This window comes from Camellia sinensis, chromosome 5, assembly GCF_055761805.1.
Source record: "Camellia sinensis isolate YWXY chromosome 5, ASM5576180v1, whole genome shotgun sequence".
Classification (NCBI taxonomy): domain Eukaryota; kingdom Viridiplantae; phylum Streptophyta; class Magnoliopsida; order Ericales; family Theaceae; genus Camellia; species Camellia sinensis.
The window spans coordinates 116,689,799-116,706,613 of NC_138965.1; the positions used below are offsets into that span (position 1 = coordinate 116,689,799).

At 35.6% G+C, this 16,815-nt stretch overlaps 1 protein-coding gene across 3 annotated transcripts in view; it reads right to left on the bottom strand.

Moving 5' to 3' along the window:
- LOC114284376 (MADS-box protein SOC1) overlaps nt 1-15,500 on the bottom strand; it is a 38,918-nt gene extending 23,418 nt beyond the window's left edge. For 2 of the 3 annotated variants that reach the window (XR_014330048.1, XM_082869639.1), the window contains exons 1-2: nt 14,958-15,323; nt 14,601-14,804 (exon numbers count right to left, since the gene is read on the bottom strand). Coding sequence is in view for 2 of the 3 variants with exons in the window: in XM_082869639.1 (XP_082725765.1) it covers nt 14,601-14,782 (182 nt within the window). In the remaining variant the exon portion in view is untranslated. Of the gene's footprint in view, nt 1-14,600; nt 14,805-14,957 lie in introns of all 3 variants that reach the window. The other variant, XM_082869640.1, reaches the window with a different exon arrangement.
- Between the last annotated feature and the right edge of the window lie 1,315 nt (nt 15,501-16,815).

Here is a 16,815-nt window from a genome sequence, read left to right on the forward strand (position 1 = left end):
AGAAATGGTGAGACTCACATACCATTTATCTCTCTTTTGTGTCCCATTCAGTGAAATCTTTCTATACATTTAAACTTAAGAGAATTTTATTTTTACTCCTATACTGTGCCTCGATATTCAATTATACCTCCAGACTTTGAATAATTTCAATTTTATCCCTAATGTTTTTGAAATCGTATCAATTTTGCCCCTACCGTCACATTTGAAACAGAAAAAGTTAAGAGAATTACATTTTGGCCCCAAATTTCAAAAGAAAGATGCAAACACACCATCTCCTACCCAAATTCACCCTCTTTCCTCTTCCTCTAATTTTCCAACCCAACTTCTTTCAAACCCAAATTCACTCACTCGATTCTACATCCTGCTGTACACCACCTATCATTTCATGCTATTATATATATGCACTGTAAATACAAATAGACTTCATTGAGACTTGTGGATTACTTAAAAGTGAATAAATTATTAAGAAAATAGAGTAGCAATTGGGTTTTGAAGAGAGAGAAATTGCCAAGATTACCAGTGTGTTTACGAAACACTTGGCTTTTCCATGAACTTCAACCCCAAAAACACAAAATCAAAAAAATAGGATAGTGCAACAACCTATTTTTAAACTTCAAAATTTTGAGAAGATTTGAAGAACCCACAAGCAAATACAATGAAATATGCAATGAAATCACCAAATTAACATCTGATTGCCCATAATATAGGAACCATTTTAGAAAGAGAGACAGTTTGGCACAAACCCAACAAACAAAACACTCACAATTTGTCTATATATATACATGGCTTTAATGATTCTGTTAATATACTCACGAACTGTGACATTATGGGTTCCATTATGTACTGAGTAGTCTCAGAAGAAGCAAACAAGAAAGGATTGCCGGAGACAGTGGCCGCCTTCTCCACTTCTCCAACGATGTCCTTAGGGTTGGCTTCACCACCACCGTTGCCACAGTCTTGAAGTCTGCCACTGAAGGTCTTGGATAACATTTGAGTAGGAGAGATAGCTTTGGAGACTTCCATAGCAGACACACTCTAAGAACGAGACAGAAAATCGAAGAAGAAAGATTGAGCGATCTCTATTTCTGGGTTTTTTGGATCGGTGTCAAAGGTGGATGATAAAGATCTGGAAAAGGAGGGAAAGAAGGGTAGAAAGAGAAAGCAGGTGGCGAAGTGGGTGATGGTGGTAATGGTGGGGTGGTTGTGAAGAAGAGAGAAATGAGGTTTTGGAGAGAGAGGTGAGGATGAAGAAGACAATGACATTGTTGTATTGAAGATGATGAAGAGAAGGAGCGAAGGAAAAGGAATGGAAGCTACGTTAATGGCGTTGAAGGTCGTCACATTTTCAGAGAGTTCTAGAGAGAGAATGTGTGTGATGTGAGTTCGTCTTTCTCTCTCTACTGGTTCAGCTTCGTGGGTGGGTTTGCATCTTTACTGGTTCAGCTTCACATTTTCAGAGAGTTATAAAGAGAGATAGAGAGAGAGAGAGAGTTTGGGTAGGCGCAGTGGATTTGCATCTTTCTTTTGAAATTTGGGGGCCAAATGTAATTTTTTTAATTTTTTCCATTTCAAATGTGACGGCAGGGGCAAAATTGATACGATTTCAAAACCTTTGGGGGGTAAAATTGAAATTATTCGAAATCTGGGGGTGTAATTGAAAATCAAGGCAAAGCATAGGGATAAAAATGAAATTTTCACTTTAAACTTTTTATTTGAGAAATCTTAAGATTTGTAGGAATGGGTTGTATTAGTGATCTATGGTTATAATTTGGGCCAATTACATTATGGTATTATTATGAGCTTTTTTAGAGAAAACAACAAGTTGCAGTTAAGCTAGTGTTGTTATATGTAGTCTAACATCTTATAAACATCAAGTCTTTTAAATCTATGTTAGTTTTATCATTAAAGAATGATACTTCAATAATTTTTAATGAATAAAGTCCTTCACTTTCTAAATTTTGATGTGTAAAGTCCGCATTCCACAATTATAATTTTTTGGGACTGATTTGTCATTGCAACCCATCTCATGAACAATCATAGATTGGTTGTCGTAAGTGAGTTGGACGATGAACAGTCCCAATCGACCTCACTCTAGGAAATGTACTTCTCACAATGAATTGTCAATCCTTACTAATTGCCTCATTTCTTGTAAGAGTTTATTGCCTCATTGATCTTCCTCATTCAACCCATTTGATGATAAACATGACATGATCTCTCTACTTTCTCTTACATTTGATCAATTTGGATTCAATTTCAAATTTTCATTCATTTGCGTGTTTCAATTTTTCTATTTTATTCGAAGTTGTGATGAAAAAGGGAACAAAGCTTTCAAAAATGAGGAGTAACGGTGCTATTTATTTATGAAATCTAAAACAAATGAAATCATAATAGTCCATGTACGGGTAATAGTGCTCTAAGTAGAGTTGTCTGAAATCATATTTAATGCGAATGAAAACACTGATTCTTCTTTCAAAGAGTACTTCTCACTAGCTCTCCCTGTGTCCATTCGACCAGTGTAGTACAAAATTTGCGGGATTCTAGGAACCTTTTTTTGATCAGCAAAAGAAGAGGCCCTTTATTAAAGATATAAAAATAACATCAATATAGGGAAGGAAAGGAAAGAAACTGCATCATAGTGATCTCGACTCATGGCATAAGGGAAACACCCCTCCCCCCCCCCCCCCCCCCAAAAAAATATATATATATATATATATATAGAAATTTGGTTTCAACAAATCTTGGATGGATAGGCCAAAAATCCGAGGTTCATTGGAAGCAGTGCTTAGCCCACATGGCTCAATGTCATTGGAGATGGAATTCTTTGAAGCAAAAATATGCGAAGCAATTAAGAATTGTGATGGGAATGAATCTTTGGGACCAGATGGATTCAACTTTTTTTCCCTTAAGTATTGGAACATAATTAAAGGTGGCCTAATGCAGTTCATGAAAGCTTTTTACAATAATGGGAAGCTGGTCAGTGCTCTTTTCTTTTGATCGACGAAAAAAGAACTTTATCAAATAAGAATTAAGGAAAATCCTTACATCAATAAAGACAAAAGCCTACGACGTGCTATAAGCATCAAAGTGTTACCCCCCTCATCTTAATTAGGTTGGCACAAAAAGATAGTGCTATTCTCTCCCTCTTGTTTTTATAACTAGAGATTGGATGCTTGTGTAAGAAAGACAATGTATCTCATATCCTTGTCTTCTCTTAAGCAACGAACTGTTCCCCGCTTGTCTACTGAGTCAGAGTATAAAGCTTTTGCCAACATTGCAACCGCGTTGTCTTGGATTCAATCTTTTTTTATTTGAGCCTAGCATCTTTCTTCCTAAAGCTCCTGTTATGTAGTGTGACAATGTTGGGGCTCTAACCTCTTAGCAAATCCAATATTTCATGCATGCACTAAACATGCCAAAATTGACTTTCTTTTTGTCTACGATAAGATTGTGCATACGGATTTAATAGTCAACTACATGTCATCTAATGATAAAATTATTGATATCATGACAAGGGGTCTCACCTCCACACGCTTCATTTTTCTCCATAGCAAGCTTAAGTTAATGCTCTGGTTTCCTTTAGCTTAAGGGGGCTTATTGAAGCATATGTCAACTCGTGTTTTTCACTAACAACATCTTGTTACACTTGCTAATGTATATCCCCAATATACGTAATAATGTAGATCCTTAGCATGACTCCTAATCCTTATTTGTAAAGCAAGCTTTGTATGAATAGACTAAATCTCATGGCTAGAGGTGTGGGAGAAACTTTTTATTTTATTTTATTTTGAATTGTGCCTTTTTCTTAGCATGACTCCTAAGCCTCTTTCTTTCACTTGCAACAATCATCATAGAATGTCATTATATAGGACTACGTAAAATATTCAACTAATTGTATCTCACACTCCTAGATGAGCATTTCATATTCCTATGCATCTATATTAAATACTTACATGCATTCACCTAAATTAATTATATTGTAGAAAATTGTAGATGACCTTTTTCTAATACCCTCCTTAATTCACAATCTTTTCAAAATATGCCCAAGATAATTTTCAATTCACTGCAGAAGACTCCCGATCATCTGCAATATACTTGTCCAAAAATTCGAATAAATTTATATCACTATGTTCTCCAATTATGACATTTCATGTATTACAATCCATCTATTTAGGTGCATATGCAACTTGGGAGTGGTCTAGAAGATGTTTTAGTACCAGATAAAGTAAGATCACAATCAATAATAAATCCAATATGTTGCATTAAGGGCCAATAACCGTGGACAACAAAGATTACTGCGATGCAAAAATGAGAAGAACCTAATTATTGTTGTTTGCAACCTATAGAACCACCACATTGATCAGTACTATGACAATCTACAATGAATGGACACATTTGCATGCACTAGAAATGTTGAGAACTAACTTATTTACACAAAACAAATAATTAACCAAGTCATCTTCTCAATGTTAGTAGACAAAGGAAATTATAATGTTAATACAATGGTGAAATGCAAATGGTATGGGAAAGACAATTAAAGAAAGATGCATTACATATAAATGACCATTTACACTATCAAAGTGAAAGAAAGAATATTCACCATATTTATTTCCTTATTCATAGTAATCTGCATTTCCCACCTAGAGTATACTTATGTAAAAACCTTTATACTCCTCATTGACAATTAAAAAAAAATCCTCATTAAGCTCACTCTTTGCTTATTTATTAGAAAATATCATTAACAAAACAAAGTTATGATGCCTTGACATGTTTTATAGTACAGTATGCTGTGCAATAAAAATAATAATATGTTTACAAAATGAGTGTAGCCAAGATGAAGATACTAAGATGGAAATGTGAAAAACTAGGCAAGATAAGATTGGATATAAAAAAAATTGGTGAGATGGTAGAGATATCAACTATTGAAGATAAAATGAGAATAAACTAATTAAGATAGTATGACCATGTACAACGAAGATGTGAACCAAATAGCATGAGTTACATAGTCCACATTGAGGGTGAAAAACCTAAGTGATTCGTGATTAGATCAAGAATTAATTGTACCAATTCCCAAACAATTAAAACTAACAATCTAAATCATCAAGGCACGTACGAAAAAGATTTAGATTGTTGTTTCAGAAACAATAAATAGACACAAACGATTTTTATGTGGAAAAAATCACTATTGGAGCACCTCTAATTGTGATTAAAAAACCACGGGCGAAACGCCACAAAACAATCCACTATGAAGGAAACAAAGAATACAAAATACTCAAACAAATTACTCAAATTCTGTCAATTTGTCTTCAACGCTTTGTTTATCTTCCACCGCAACCTTCATCTCAGGATTAATTTGATTGATGTTGATTCCATAACATCCACGTCGACTCAACGACCGTGCACAGCTTCGAACTCCTTCGAATGCTTCATGCTTGAATCTCCAGATTCCACTGAAGAAGCACACTCTTGAAGATAATCACTCAAACAACCCTTTGATGTGTATTATCCAACCATGTGAGTTTAATACTCAAGCAAGCATCAAAGGAAAACTAGCAAACTAGTCTCAAAAGAAAACCCTAGAGCCCCCAAAGCAAATCTAAAAGCATTAACCCTAAAAAATGACTTAAACACATATATATAAAAAACAGGGGCCGCGTACTCCGCTTGAGCGCAGAACTTGTCGCTCGAGCAGAGTCACTAAAATGCGTGCGAATAAAACAGGTCTCCGCTCAAGCGCTCGAACTCACACTCGACCGCAAAAACACGCCTTCCAGTATTTGTGCAGACAAGCCAAACTATTGAGAAGGTGCATCCTCCGCTCGAGCGCAAATGTTCCCGCTCAAGCTGGAAGACCCAAACTAAGGAAAAATTACAACTATAAAACTAAGTTTGTTCATGGAATTGGCAACAAGTAGGGACCTAACAGAGGGTAATGATAAGAGACGAGAAACACTGAAATTAAATGGGTTAGATAATAAAGAAAGAAGTGTTAGCTTATGAAATCTTGGCGAAACAAGATTCATCTAACTGGTCCTAAGTAGTTTAGACAATGCAAAGTTGAATTTAGTTAGTTCCAATAATAACTGCCACAAGACTGCAATATATCACCTATTTTTCACCACTTTAGATTATCGTCCTACATGAAAAGATATCATTTGTTTGCATTAATTACTTAATATTATATTCAAACAAGGGGAACTAATCATAAGTATCCATGTAGGCAACAGTGCAAAATGGGTGATACAAAATTGGCGACATATAGCATTTCTCTAACTACCAACATTTTCGTTTTGATCGGCAAAAGTCAGCTATTCGTTGTTAAATTAACACCTATGGGTGTTGGCCTCTCCATCCTTGCAAAGTACTAAGTGCTTGTCTCCTAATTCATCCTTGGGGAGAGTTGAACTCACGACCTCTCCCTTAGGACTAAATCCTTAGCCAAGTCATGGTGGCCAACTATGTTCCAAACACCACTTGCGAATATAACGATACCTCATGCACTAGATTTGTTATAATGTTTTACTACCTTCACTTATCTCATTCATCCATACTGGATTTCATAGTTTGTTGTTTAGAATATTGCGAGAAATCTTCTAAAATAGATTTTCTAAAAAAAAAAATACCTATAACATAAAATTAACATATATTTAGGTCTTAAAAATGTGGTCATGCATCATTTTGATCCACATTAAGTTGGAAACACGTTGTAACTTCAGATATTCAAAAGTTCCAATTCAAAAACCTAATGTTGGAACCCATTAATTAAAAGTTTGTTTAGGTATTCTATATATGAAAATTATGTATGCCTACAACATGAGAATATGTATTCCTCATAACTCATCCTAAAACATAGTTTCAATTGAAAATATGTAAAACACAAGTTGCATTTTGACACAGAAAACAATCAAGGTACAATTCAAATAAACAAAAGGGAAACCTTACAATTAATAAATAAATAAATAAAAGGAAAGCTTGTATGATGCTCTAGTAAATTCTATTCATCGGTTGTGTCTTGGTATTCTCCATAGTGTGGGAAAATTATATTGTGCTCCTGGAGAAAGTACATTTGGTGCCCCAATTTGATTGGGTATTGGTTGAAACAATGTGTCCTAACACTTTTATGTTTCTTCTTGGGAGACAAATGGACATATTTTCAACAAAGAATAGTGTAGAACAATACTCTAATACCACCAAATAACCCCTCCTTAATAGGAATGTAGCAATAATGGGGACTGCCAAACACAACCCTAGTAATAAAGGAAGAGCTAGTTGATTTAATTTGAATGCATTGCATGAACAAGAGGGGTCAAGTAATGACATAACAAAGACAAGTTAATGTACGAGATTTCCGATAATATGAGAATTGTGGAGTACAACAAAAAAAAAATTATCAGCAAAGGAATTTTTTTTATTAATGGAGTACAATATATACGAAGTCTTACTCTATTTTTTAAAAGATTGTTTTCGTTACTCAAACCCACACCACCAAAATGCTAACCGGAAAACCTTAGCCTTCGAATATAAGCAATCTCTCCAAAAAGGGGAGAGAAGAATTAGGAAATCAAGCTCAAAGGATTTAACCAAATCTTCATGATTTTTGAGTTGGACTACAACAGTTAACCAAGGGAAGAAATAGTTAATCTAGTTACACCAATAAGGATGGAGTTTTAACCTAGAGTTCCATGACTTCTCTCTCTCTCTCTCTCTCTCTAGGAACTGTTTGGAAAGACAATTATTCAAGTGAAAGGACATGGGTCTTAACTCACTGAAAATGTCACAAGGAACTGTGATTTGGGACTGCAATGGTTGTATATCTAATTCCACCAAATGTTTCCATGGGTATGGGATTTTGACCTTCTCAATTTTATAGATTAAATAGAGATTTCATTTCATTTTATGATGACACAATAGATTATCAAAATTTAAAATCAACATCGTCTATCACATCATTGTAAGTTCAAAATCTCCCCCTTTTTTACTTAAAATAAAGATTTAACTATTTGATATTTTTTTTTTACTACTATTGATCATGAAATGCAGATCTCTATTTCACCTAAAAATAGAGAGAATCTGAAAATTGAGAAGTTGAACAGCATGGACTTTGAAAAGCATAAAACTGAACAGAAGATTAGTACAATTAAAATGTAATTAATGGCTCAGTTACCATTGCCAACTGACCCATATGTCAGTGTCCCACTTTATATACACTTAGCTCCACCATATACTCAAATTGGAGTACAATTTTCTTTTGCCTACTTTTTTCACTCACAAACCTATGTATCAAGTTCAAGTCTCTTCTCACATGTACAATATTTTGAACCCCCACAAACATAAAAGCCAAAGTTTTAAACTCAATGTATGAATCCACAGTATACCCTTGAACAAATGTAAAGCAAAATTTTTTAGTGTACATTCCTCAATTATGATGTGATGTACTTCAAATTATGACGCAATGTGTTCAAAAGTATAATAGAATCATATTGAGCTGTAAATTTGTAATCATCATCTTAAATATTGATATCAAGATACAGTCATATATCAATTAATATCGAACAATATATATCAGTGAATAACATCGAAAGTTCAAAACCCTGTTACATAACAGTCAGATATTTAAAATCATGATCTTAAAACCCTGTTACATAACAGTCGATATTTAAAATCATGATCCTAACAATTCAATGTGATTGTTATTATAATTTTGACTACATCGCATTGTTACAAAGATCGCAACGTGTTACGAAATGAGCACAAAAAAAGACACAAAACCCATGAATGACATTGGATCCATTTCATCAAAATCAATCAAAGCTTATTGTCGATTAAGGTAGTAAGTAGTTTCTAACAGATATCACTAATTTTCTTTCACATCAAAGTGAATGAGAAAGAAAAGGCAAGAAAGAGAGAAAGAAAGAAGAACAGCAAAACATATTGATGAGGTTGTCTTAGAAATGCGAAAAATAGTTGTAAGATTGTCAGTTCCCTAGTGAACAAAGATATACTTCTCAGAAACAAAAGTAGATCTGATTCAACACGAGAGAGAGAGAGAGAGAGAGAGAGAGAGAGAGAGAGAGAGAGAGAGATTGTCAAAGATCATGTAACCGTTGGGCTTAAATATGCATAACTTCAGTTCAAATGCATGATATTACTGAAGAAAATTATGAAAAAACAGAGATATTTCATTTATTGAAAAACTACCTTTCATACTTACAATTGATCTATATATAGAGATCAATGCAGAATATTCTAGAATCTCTAACAGCCTAACAGAATTTGCATATTACAAGCTAGTTACAACTGCCACATGTGGACTGCATAACTATTTTGATAACTGTGGCTGAAAGGTGGCGTGGCTTGTGGCGTGGCTTGTGGCTGAAGTGTGAATTGAGCTGAATGGGTGTGCTTCTGCAACTGTGGCTGTATTGGTTCAGTTGACAGTTGGCTTAGTAGTCTCAACAGTCCTCTGCAAGCTGATGGGCTGCTCAAAGACCATTAGCTTGTCCTTGAGATACTGAAATCTTGAAACAGACAAGGGCTTGGTAAACAAATCAGCTAGTTGATCAACAGTAGGAATGTATTGGACAACAAACTGCTTAGCCAAAATTTTATCTCGCACAAAATGACAATCGATTTCGATATGCTTCGAGCGAGAATGAAATACAGGATTGGAAGCCAAAGCCATGGCAGACAGATTATCACACCAAAGCACAGGTATGGTTGGAGAAGAGATACCCATTTCAGTGAGCAACATTATAATCCAACTAAGCTCAGCCGCCGTATGTGCTAAAGCACGATACTCTGCCTCAGTTGATGAGCGGGATACAGTGGCCTGTTTCTTGGCAGACCAAGACACTAGATTATCTCCCAAGAACACACAATAACCTGAGATAGATTTTCTATCATGAATATCACCAGCCCAATTGGCATCGGAAAAGCCATGAAGATCAAAAGAACTAGGAGTGTAGTGCAACCCATGAGGGAGAGTACCCTGCACAAATCTCAGAATCCTTTTAACTGCAGCAAAGTGACCCACTGTAGGAGCATGCATGTGCTGACATGCTTGATTAACAGCCAAAGAGAGATCAGGTCGAGTGATGGTAAGATATTGTAAGGCTCCAACAAGACTCCGATAAAGAGCAGGATTATCAAAAGGAAGAGAGGCATTTGGAGGAGTATTGGGCTTGACAGATATAGGAGACGAACAAGGTTTACAAGCAGAAAGACCGGCTTTCAAGAGAATGTCCTTGGCATATTTTTGCTGAGACAGAAAATATCCGGTATTGGTAGACTGAACAGAGATGCCAAGAAAATAGGAAATGTTCCCTAATTCCTTCATAGAAAAGACATTATGCATATGAGTGATCAGTTGCTGAATATGGACAGAATTATTGCCAGTAAGTAAGATGTCATCAACATAGATGAGTAAGTAAGTAACTGAGTCAGAAGTTCTGTGAATGAAGAGGGAGGAATCACATTTACTATTTACAAACCCTTGGGAAAGTAAGAAGGTAGAAAAGGTGGAATACCAGGCCCGGGGAGCTTGTTTGAGACCATATAGTGCTTTGTGAAGTTTGCAAACATGAGAAGGGTATGAAGCATCTATAAACCCGGGAGGTTGAAGCATAAAAACTTCTTCATCAAGAATGCCATGAAGGAAGGCATTGGAAATATCCAACTGTTTAAGAGGCCAGTTATGAGAAAGAGCAAGGCAAAGCAAAATTCGAATAGTAGGTTGCTTAGCAACGGGGCTAAAGGTTTCATGAAAATCTAGCCCTTCTTGTTGTAAGTACCCTTTGGCTACTAAACGAGCTTTATATCGGGCAATCGAGCCATCGGAGTTTCGTTTCACCTTGAAAACCCATTTACACCCAATAGCATGTTTAGTAGGTGGAAGAGACACTAAGGACCAAGTGTTTTGTTTTTGCAAGGCTTGAAACTCGTCAAGCATAGCCTTATGCCAGATGGGTGAAAGTAAGGCTTCTTTGTAGGAAGGTGGTTCGGAATCTAAGAACAGAGTTGTAGTTGTGGCTAAACAATGAGGTGATGCACCAGATTTGGAGCGAGTGGTCATAGGATGGATATTAGAGGAAGTCAAAGGTAAAGAAGGTAGTTGGATGGCAATGGAGTGAATAGGAATGGAAGGCTGATTTTGTGCCTGAGGCTGATTCTGGGTCTGTGCAAGATATGGTGCCTGAGTATGGACATGCTGGTGCTGTGACTGAGATGAAGACTGATACTGGGTCTGGGCATGTGGCTGTGTCTGTGGCTGCTGAAACTGATGTTGAGACTGAGTATGGATATGTGGAGAGAAATTCGGAGTCTGTGCAGGTGGTTGAGTGTGGACAGATGACTGATTCGGAGCTGGCAGATTTGGAATCTGCTGAATCTGCTGATTTGGTGAAGCAGAGGATGACTGTTGGAGCTGAGAAGTAGACTGTGGAACATGGACCTGAGGCTGCACTGAAGAAAAGGAAGAAGAAGAATAGGATGGTGAGAAGGAAGGCCAGAAAAAAGAATGTAAATGAGGAAGAGAAGGAGCAGGTGAAGATGAGGAAGCGAAGGGAAAAATATTCTCATGAAAAACAACATGTCGAGAAAGATAAACTTTGCCGGATTTAGGATCAAGACACCGGTAGCCCTTAGCAAAAGGATGATAGCCAAGAAAGACACATGCCATAGATTTGGGTTGAAGTTTAGTAGACTGATAAGGTTTGAGCCAAGGAAAGCATTGGCAGCCAAAAGTTTTAAAATAGGAAAAATCTGGTATGGATTTAAAAAGAACTTCAAAAGGAGACTTGTGAGCAAGTTTGGAGGATGGAAGTCGGTTAATAAGAAAAGTAGCAATAGCTATGGCATCAAACCAGTAGTGCAAAGGAACAGAAGAATGATGGAGAAGAGCTGTAGCAGTCTCAGTGATATGGCGGTGCTTTCTCTCAGCAATACCATTCTGAGAAGGAGTATAGGGACAAGAATGCTGATGAATAATTCCATGAGTAGTTAAATAAGCGGTCATTTTGGATGTAAAATATTCCGAGCCTCCATCAGTTCGTAAAATATGTAAAGGAGTGGCAAACTGATTTTCAACATAAGCCTTAAACTCCATGAATTTAGCACAAACTTCACTCTTATAAGCCAAAGGATAAAGCCAAGTAAATCGACTAAAATCATCAACAAACAAAACATAATACTTGTAACCAGAACTAGAAGCAAATGGGCCCCAAACATCACTATGGATGAGGGAAAGTGGTGCATTTACAGTAGAATTGGACAGATGAAAAGGTAGCTTATGACTCTTAGCTAGACAACAGTCAGTACAATCAAAAGTAGTAGACTGATGATCAGACTTAGAACAAGACAAGTAAGGCAAGAGATGATTCAACTTTATTACAGATGGATGGCCTAATCTATTATGCCAAACAGAAGTAGAAACTGGTACAGTAACATGAGAAGAACTGAGATGAGCATGCAACATAGGTGGTGAGATGGCAGCAGCAGAAAGAGATGGATTAAAATGGTATAGGCCATTGATATTAGAACCTTGATGAAGAACTTGCTTCGAAACCTTGTCCTGAATCACAAATGTAGAATCATCAAAGGTAATAGAACAGTTATTATCTTTGGCTAATTTGTGAACAGAAACAAGATTAGAGGAAATAGAAGGAGTATGTAAAACATTTTTCAATCGGAAGGAGAAATGAGGTGTAGGAAGTAAGCCATTACCAGTGTGATGAATAGGAAGAGTATTACCATCACCGACTGTTATTTGATCAGATCCGTGATAAGGATGAGAAGAAGTGAGATTATTCAAATCAGGTGTGATATGCTCAGTAGCTGCAGAGTCGAGATACCAATGGGCTGAAGTAGAAGAAGCTGGATGAGAAGAAGCAACAAAAACCTGTGAATTGTTCTGTGGAGAAGTGGGAGACTGAAATTTGTTCTGTGTGGTAGACTGAAATTGTGGATCCAGTCTATACCAGCAATCTAAAGCAGCATGACCATGTCCTCCACAAATTTGACAGATCAGAGAAGACGCAGATCGACCTCGTCCTCAAAATGAACCACGGCTAACATAATTCTTAGGATGACTAGAAGAATAGAAAGAACCAGAATGTTGATTCTGTGAATGACTATTTGGAGATCCAGTTGAGTCATATGAACGACCTCCTCGTCCTACTCTAGAGTATCTTCCTCGAGATCTAGAACCTCGATAGGTATAATTCAAAGAACCTCGAACAGAAGAGAAGGCCACAGTAGGTTCAGTAGGATCTTTGTGATGTTTAGACTCAACATGTATGGCTTCAGAGATAAGCAGAGAACTCAGTTCATCAACTGAAATGGATTCGGAACGAGCTCTAATTGTCGTCTTAAATGCATCATATTCGTCAGGAAGTCCATTCAAAATCAGAAGCACGAGATCTTCATCATCAATGAATGCAGAGGCAAGAGCTAACTGACTTACTAACTCTTTGATTTTTGTGAGATATGCCTCCATAGACTCAGTTTTCTTGGTAACACTGTTAAGTTTGTTCTTGAGTTGATGCACATGAGATCGAGAAAGTGCAGTAAACCTCTTGTGTAAAGCACTCCAAACCTCAGAACAACTGTGAAGATGAAGAACTGTAGAATAGAGTGCAGGTGATAAAGTTGCAGTGATGCAACTAAGAAGATGTGCATCTACAAGTTTCCATTGAGAATAGGCAGGATTATCAACCTCGGATCCAGAATCATCTTTGATTGTAACGGATGGACAAGGTGAAGTACCATCAACAATGCCAAGTAAATCAGTAGCTTTCAAAATATTCTGAGTTTGATTCTTCCAAATCAGAAAATTTGAGGCATCAAGCTTGACAGTGATAAACGAAGACAGATTGGAAATGAGAAGTGTAAGATTAGAAGGAATCGAATTTGAAGTCATTGAATTAACTGAAACAAGAAGATGAATCAAGATTGAACACAAATGAGGATGAATCAAGATCGAAGACAGATGAGGATCAACTCGCAAGAGATTGGTGCTCTGATACCATGAAGAAAATTATGAAAAAACAGAGATATTTCATTTATTGAAAAACTACCTTTCATACTTACAATTGATCTATATATAGAGATCAATGCAGAATATTCTAGAATCTCTAACAGCCTAACAGAATTTGCATATTACAAGCTAGTTACAACTGCCACATGTGGACTGCATAACTATTTTGATAACTGTGGCTGAAAGGTGGCGTGGCTTGTGGCTGAAGTGTGAATTGAGCTGAATGGGTGTGCTTCTACAACTGTGGCTGTATTGGTTCAGTTGACAGTTGGCTTAGTAGTCTCAACAATTACCCACAACATTTTTTGTAAAAATTTTTATGGGCAAAATAAAGATTATATTGATGCAAACTAGAGGTGTGAGTTCATCTATGAAATTGTTCGCTAAACCAACAACATTTAGCTAAAAACTCAATCTTTTTACAAAAATAAATAAATAAATAATGAAAAATGTTCTCACAACCTAGGAATCACCAAAAACTCAACACACAAACAGAAATACATACCATCAAAAAACAATTCAACACATAGATATATATATGTATGTATGTATGTATGTATATAAATCATACCTTGAACTAGCAAATTCATAGAGCTTTCCCCTAGGAGAGAAGATGATGAGAGCAACCTCAGCATCGCAGAGAACCGAGAGCTCAAATGCCTTCTTCAGAAGCCCATTTCTCCTTTTGGAAAAGGTGACTTGCCTGCTTGTAGCGTTCTCTATCCTCCTCATCTGAGTCTTCCCTCTCACCATATCTCCACACACACAAACAAACCTTTCAAGAAATCATCAAGAAAACATAAAAAACCCATCAAAAATCTTCAACACCCACAACATAAACAGTGAAGAACATCAAGAAAAACAATACTGTATATATATGTGTGTGTGTGTGTGTGTGTTTGTATGTAATGAAAGAAAGAGATCTTACAAAATAGGCAAAAAAAAACCCAGAAAAGGTTTTAGGGATATTAGGGGTGAGTTGAGGTGAGGACAATAGGGCAAATTATAGGAAAAAACTGATTTTAGGTCTAATCTGATGAGAACAGGACTGTACCAAGAATACCAAAAAAAAGGGTCTATACAGAAAGGGTGTTGGACAGTAGGTGAAGTGGGGATAGAATGATTCTTCAGTCTTTTTTGGCTTACAATCAGTGGAAGGGTAAAGACTTCACAAACACATGACACACCCAACTTTCCTTTTTCATATGCAATCTCTCTCTATCTTGTTCTCTCTTTCTCTCTCTCTCTCTCTCACTAACTTTTCTTAACGTCTTCAAAAAAAAATAAAAATCCCACTAGGAAAACCTCATCCATTGCTTGTTTTGGTAAACGCAACGAACAAAGCCAAAAGAGAAATATTAATGCAAAAGGAAAATTTGAGGAGAGAGAGAGAGTCTGGCTACTGTCCAATTGGAGGGGGTAAAAATGTTTCCAAAGTTGGGTCACGGTTTTGGGGAGGTTCTATTTGCACACACCACATTCACTTTTCACACACACTTAATGAAGAAATATTTTGGAGAGTTGTGTGTGTAAGATGTGTATAGAGAGAGGTGTGTGTGTAAATAGATGTTCCCCGGTTTTGTTGTTGTTGTTGTTGTTGTTGTAACAAGGGAAATTTACCATTAAGGGTAGATTTTGAAAAATTATTACACATATTGATAAATAAAAAAATAATAATTTTCATTATTTGTATTTACAATATTTATTATTTTCTTAAAAACAAAATTCCTGATACTATTGAGGTATAATTTTCCGTTGTAATAATATTTGCAGTCATGTACCTGTTTTTGGTACGTAATTTAATATTTTGTGAAAAAAGTAAAACAGAAATGTTATACACAAAAAAATGCTTATAATCATTATATCTCATCTAACTCATAATTATTGTTTGTCAAGTTGGTTGGTGGCTAAAATAGTCACAAAAGATAAAATAGGCTATTTTAGTCACAATAAACAAAACATCACATCTAATCCATAATCATTACACTCTTCTCTCACAAAAAAAGTCAAAAAAGTCAAAAAGCCAAAAAGTCCTTTCCAAACTAACTTTTTAGCTTAGGCTAAAATAACCAAAAAAACTAAAAAGCTAAAAAGCCAACCCACTTCTCAAACGGAGACTAATTAAATTTATTATTTGATTTTCTTATGTACACTATAACATATAAAAGTTTTAAAAACTAAATATTTTGGTGTTTAAAAGTGAAAATTTTGTTACAAAGAATATTTAGGGTCAATTTTTATCGTCATGAGGATAGTCGTTAAAAGGTCGTCCTAAAAAGTCAAAAATAAGACTTTTAACGATAAAATTTTTAAAATGTCACTAATAAATAGACTTTTAGAGACAAAATAATTGGTCTCAAAAGGGTTTATTTTTTAGACAAAAAATTTAGTTCCAAAAGAATAATAATTCATGACTAATGTCTAATTTTTGTTACTAAAAATATAATAACAACACTTTTCACAACAAAAAAATTTCATCCCTAAAAAATAATTTTGTTCCTAAATTTTAGTTTCTAAAACCTTAATTTTTTATAGTGATAATTAGGTACAAATATAGCTGTCCAACATGTATTTAGGGGTGTTTTAGAAATATGGTTAAAAGTTGTTTTTTAATTTTTTTTTGACTATTTTTGTGAGAAAAAAAAAAGTGAATTAAAAGTTAAAAAATGGCTTTTAACTCCCTTTACAAAATAGGTCTTAATATGGGACATGTGCCTTTATATATGGCGGTAAGAATTACGCATATTATCATTTTTTTGATAAGAATCTTCTTTCTATTTCTCTCT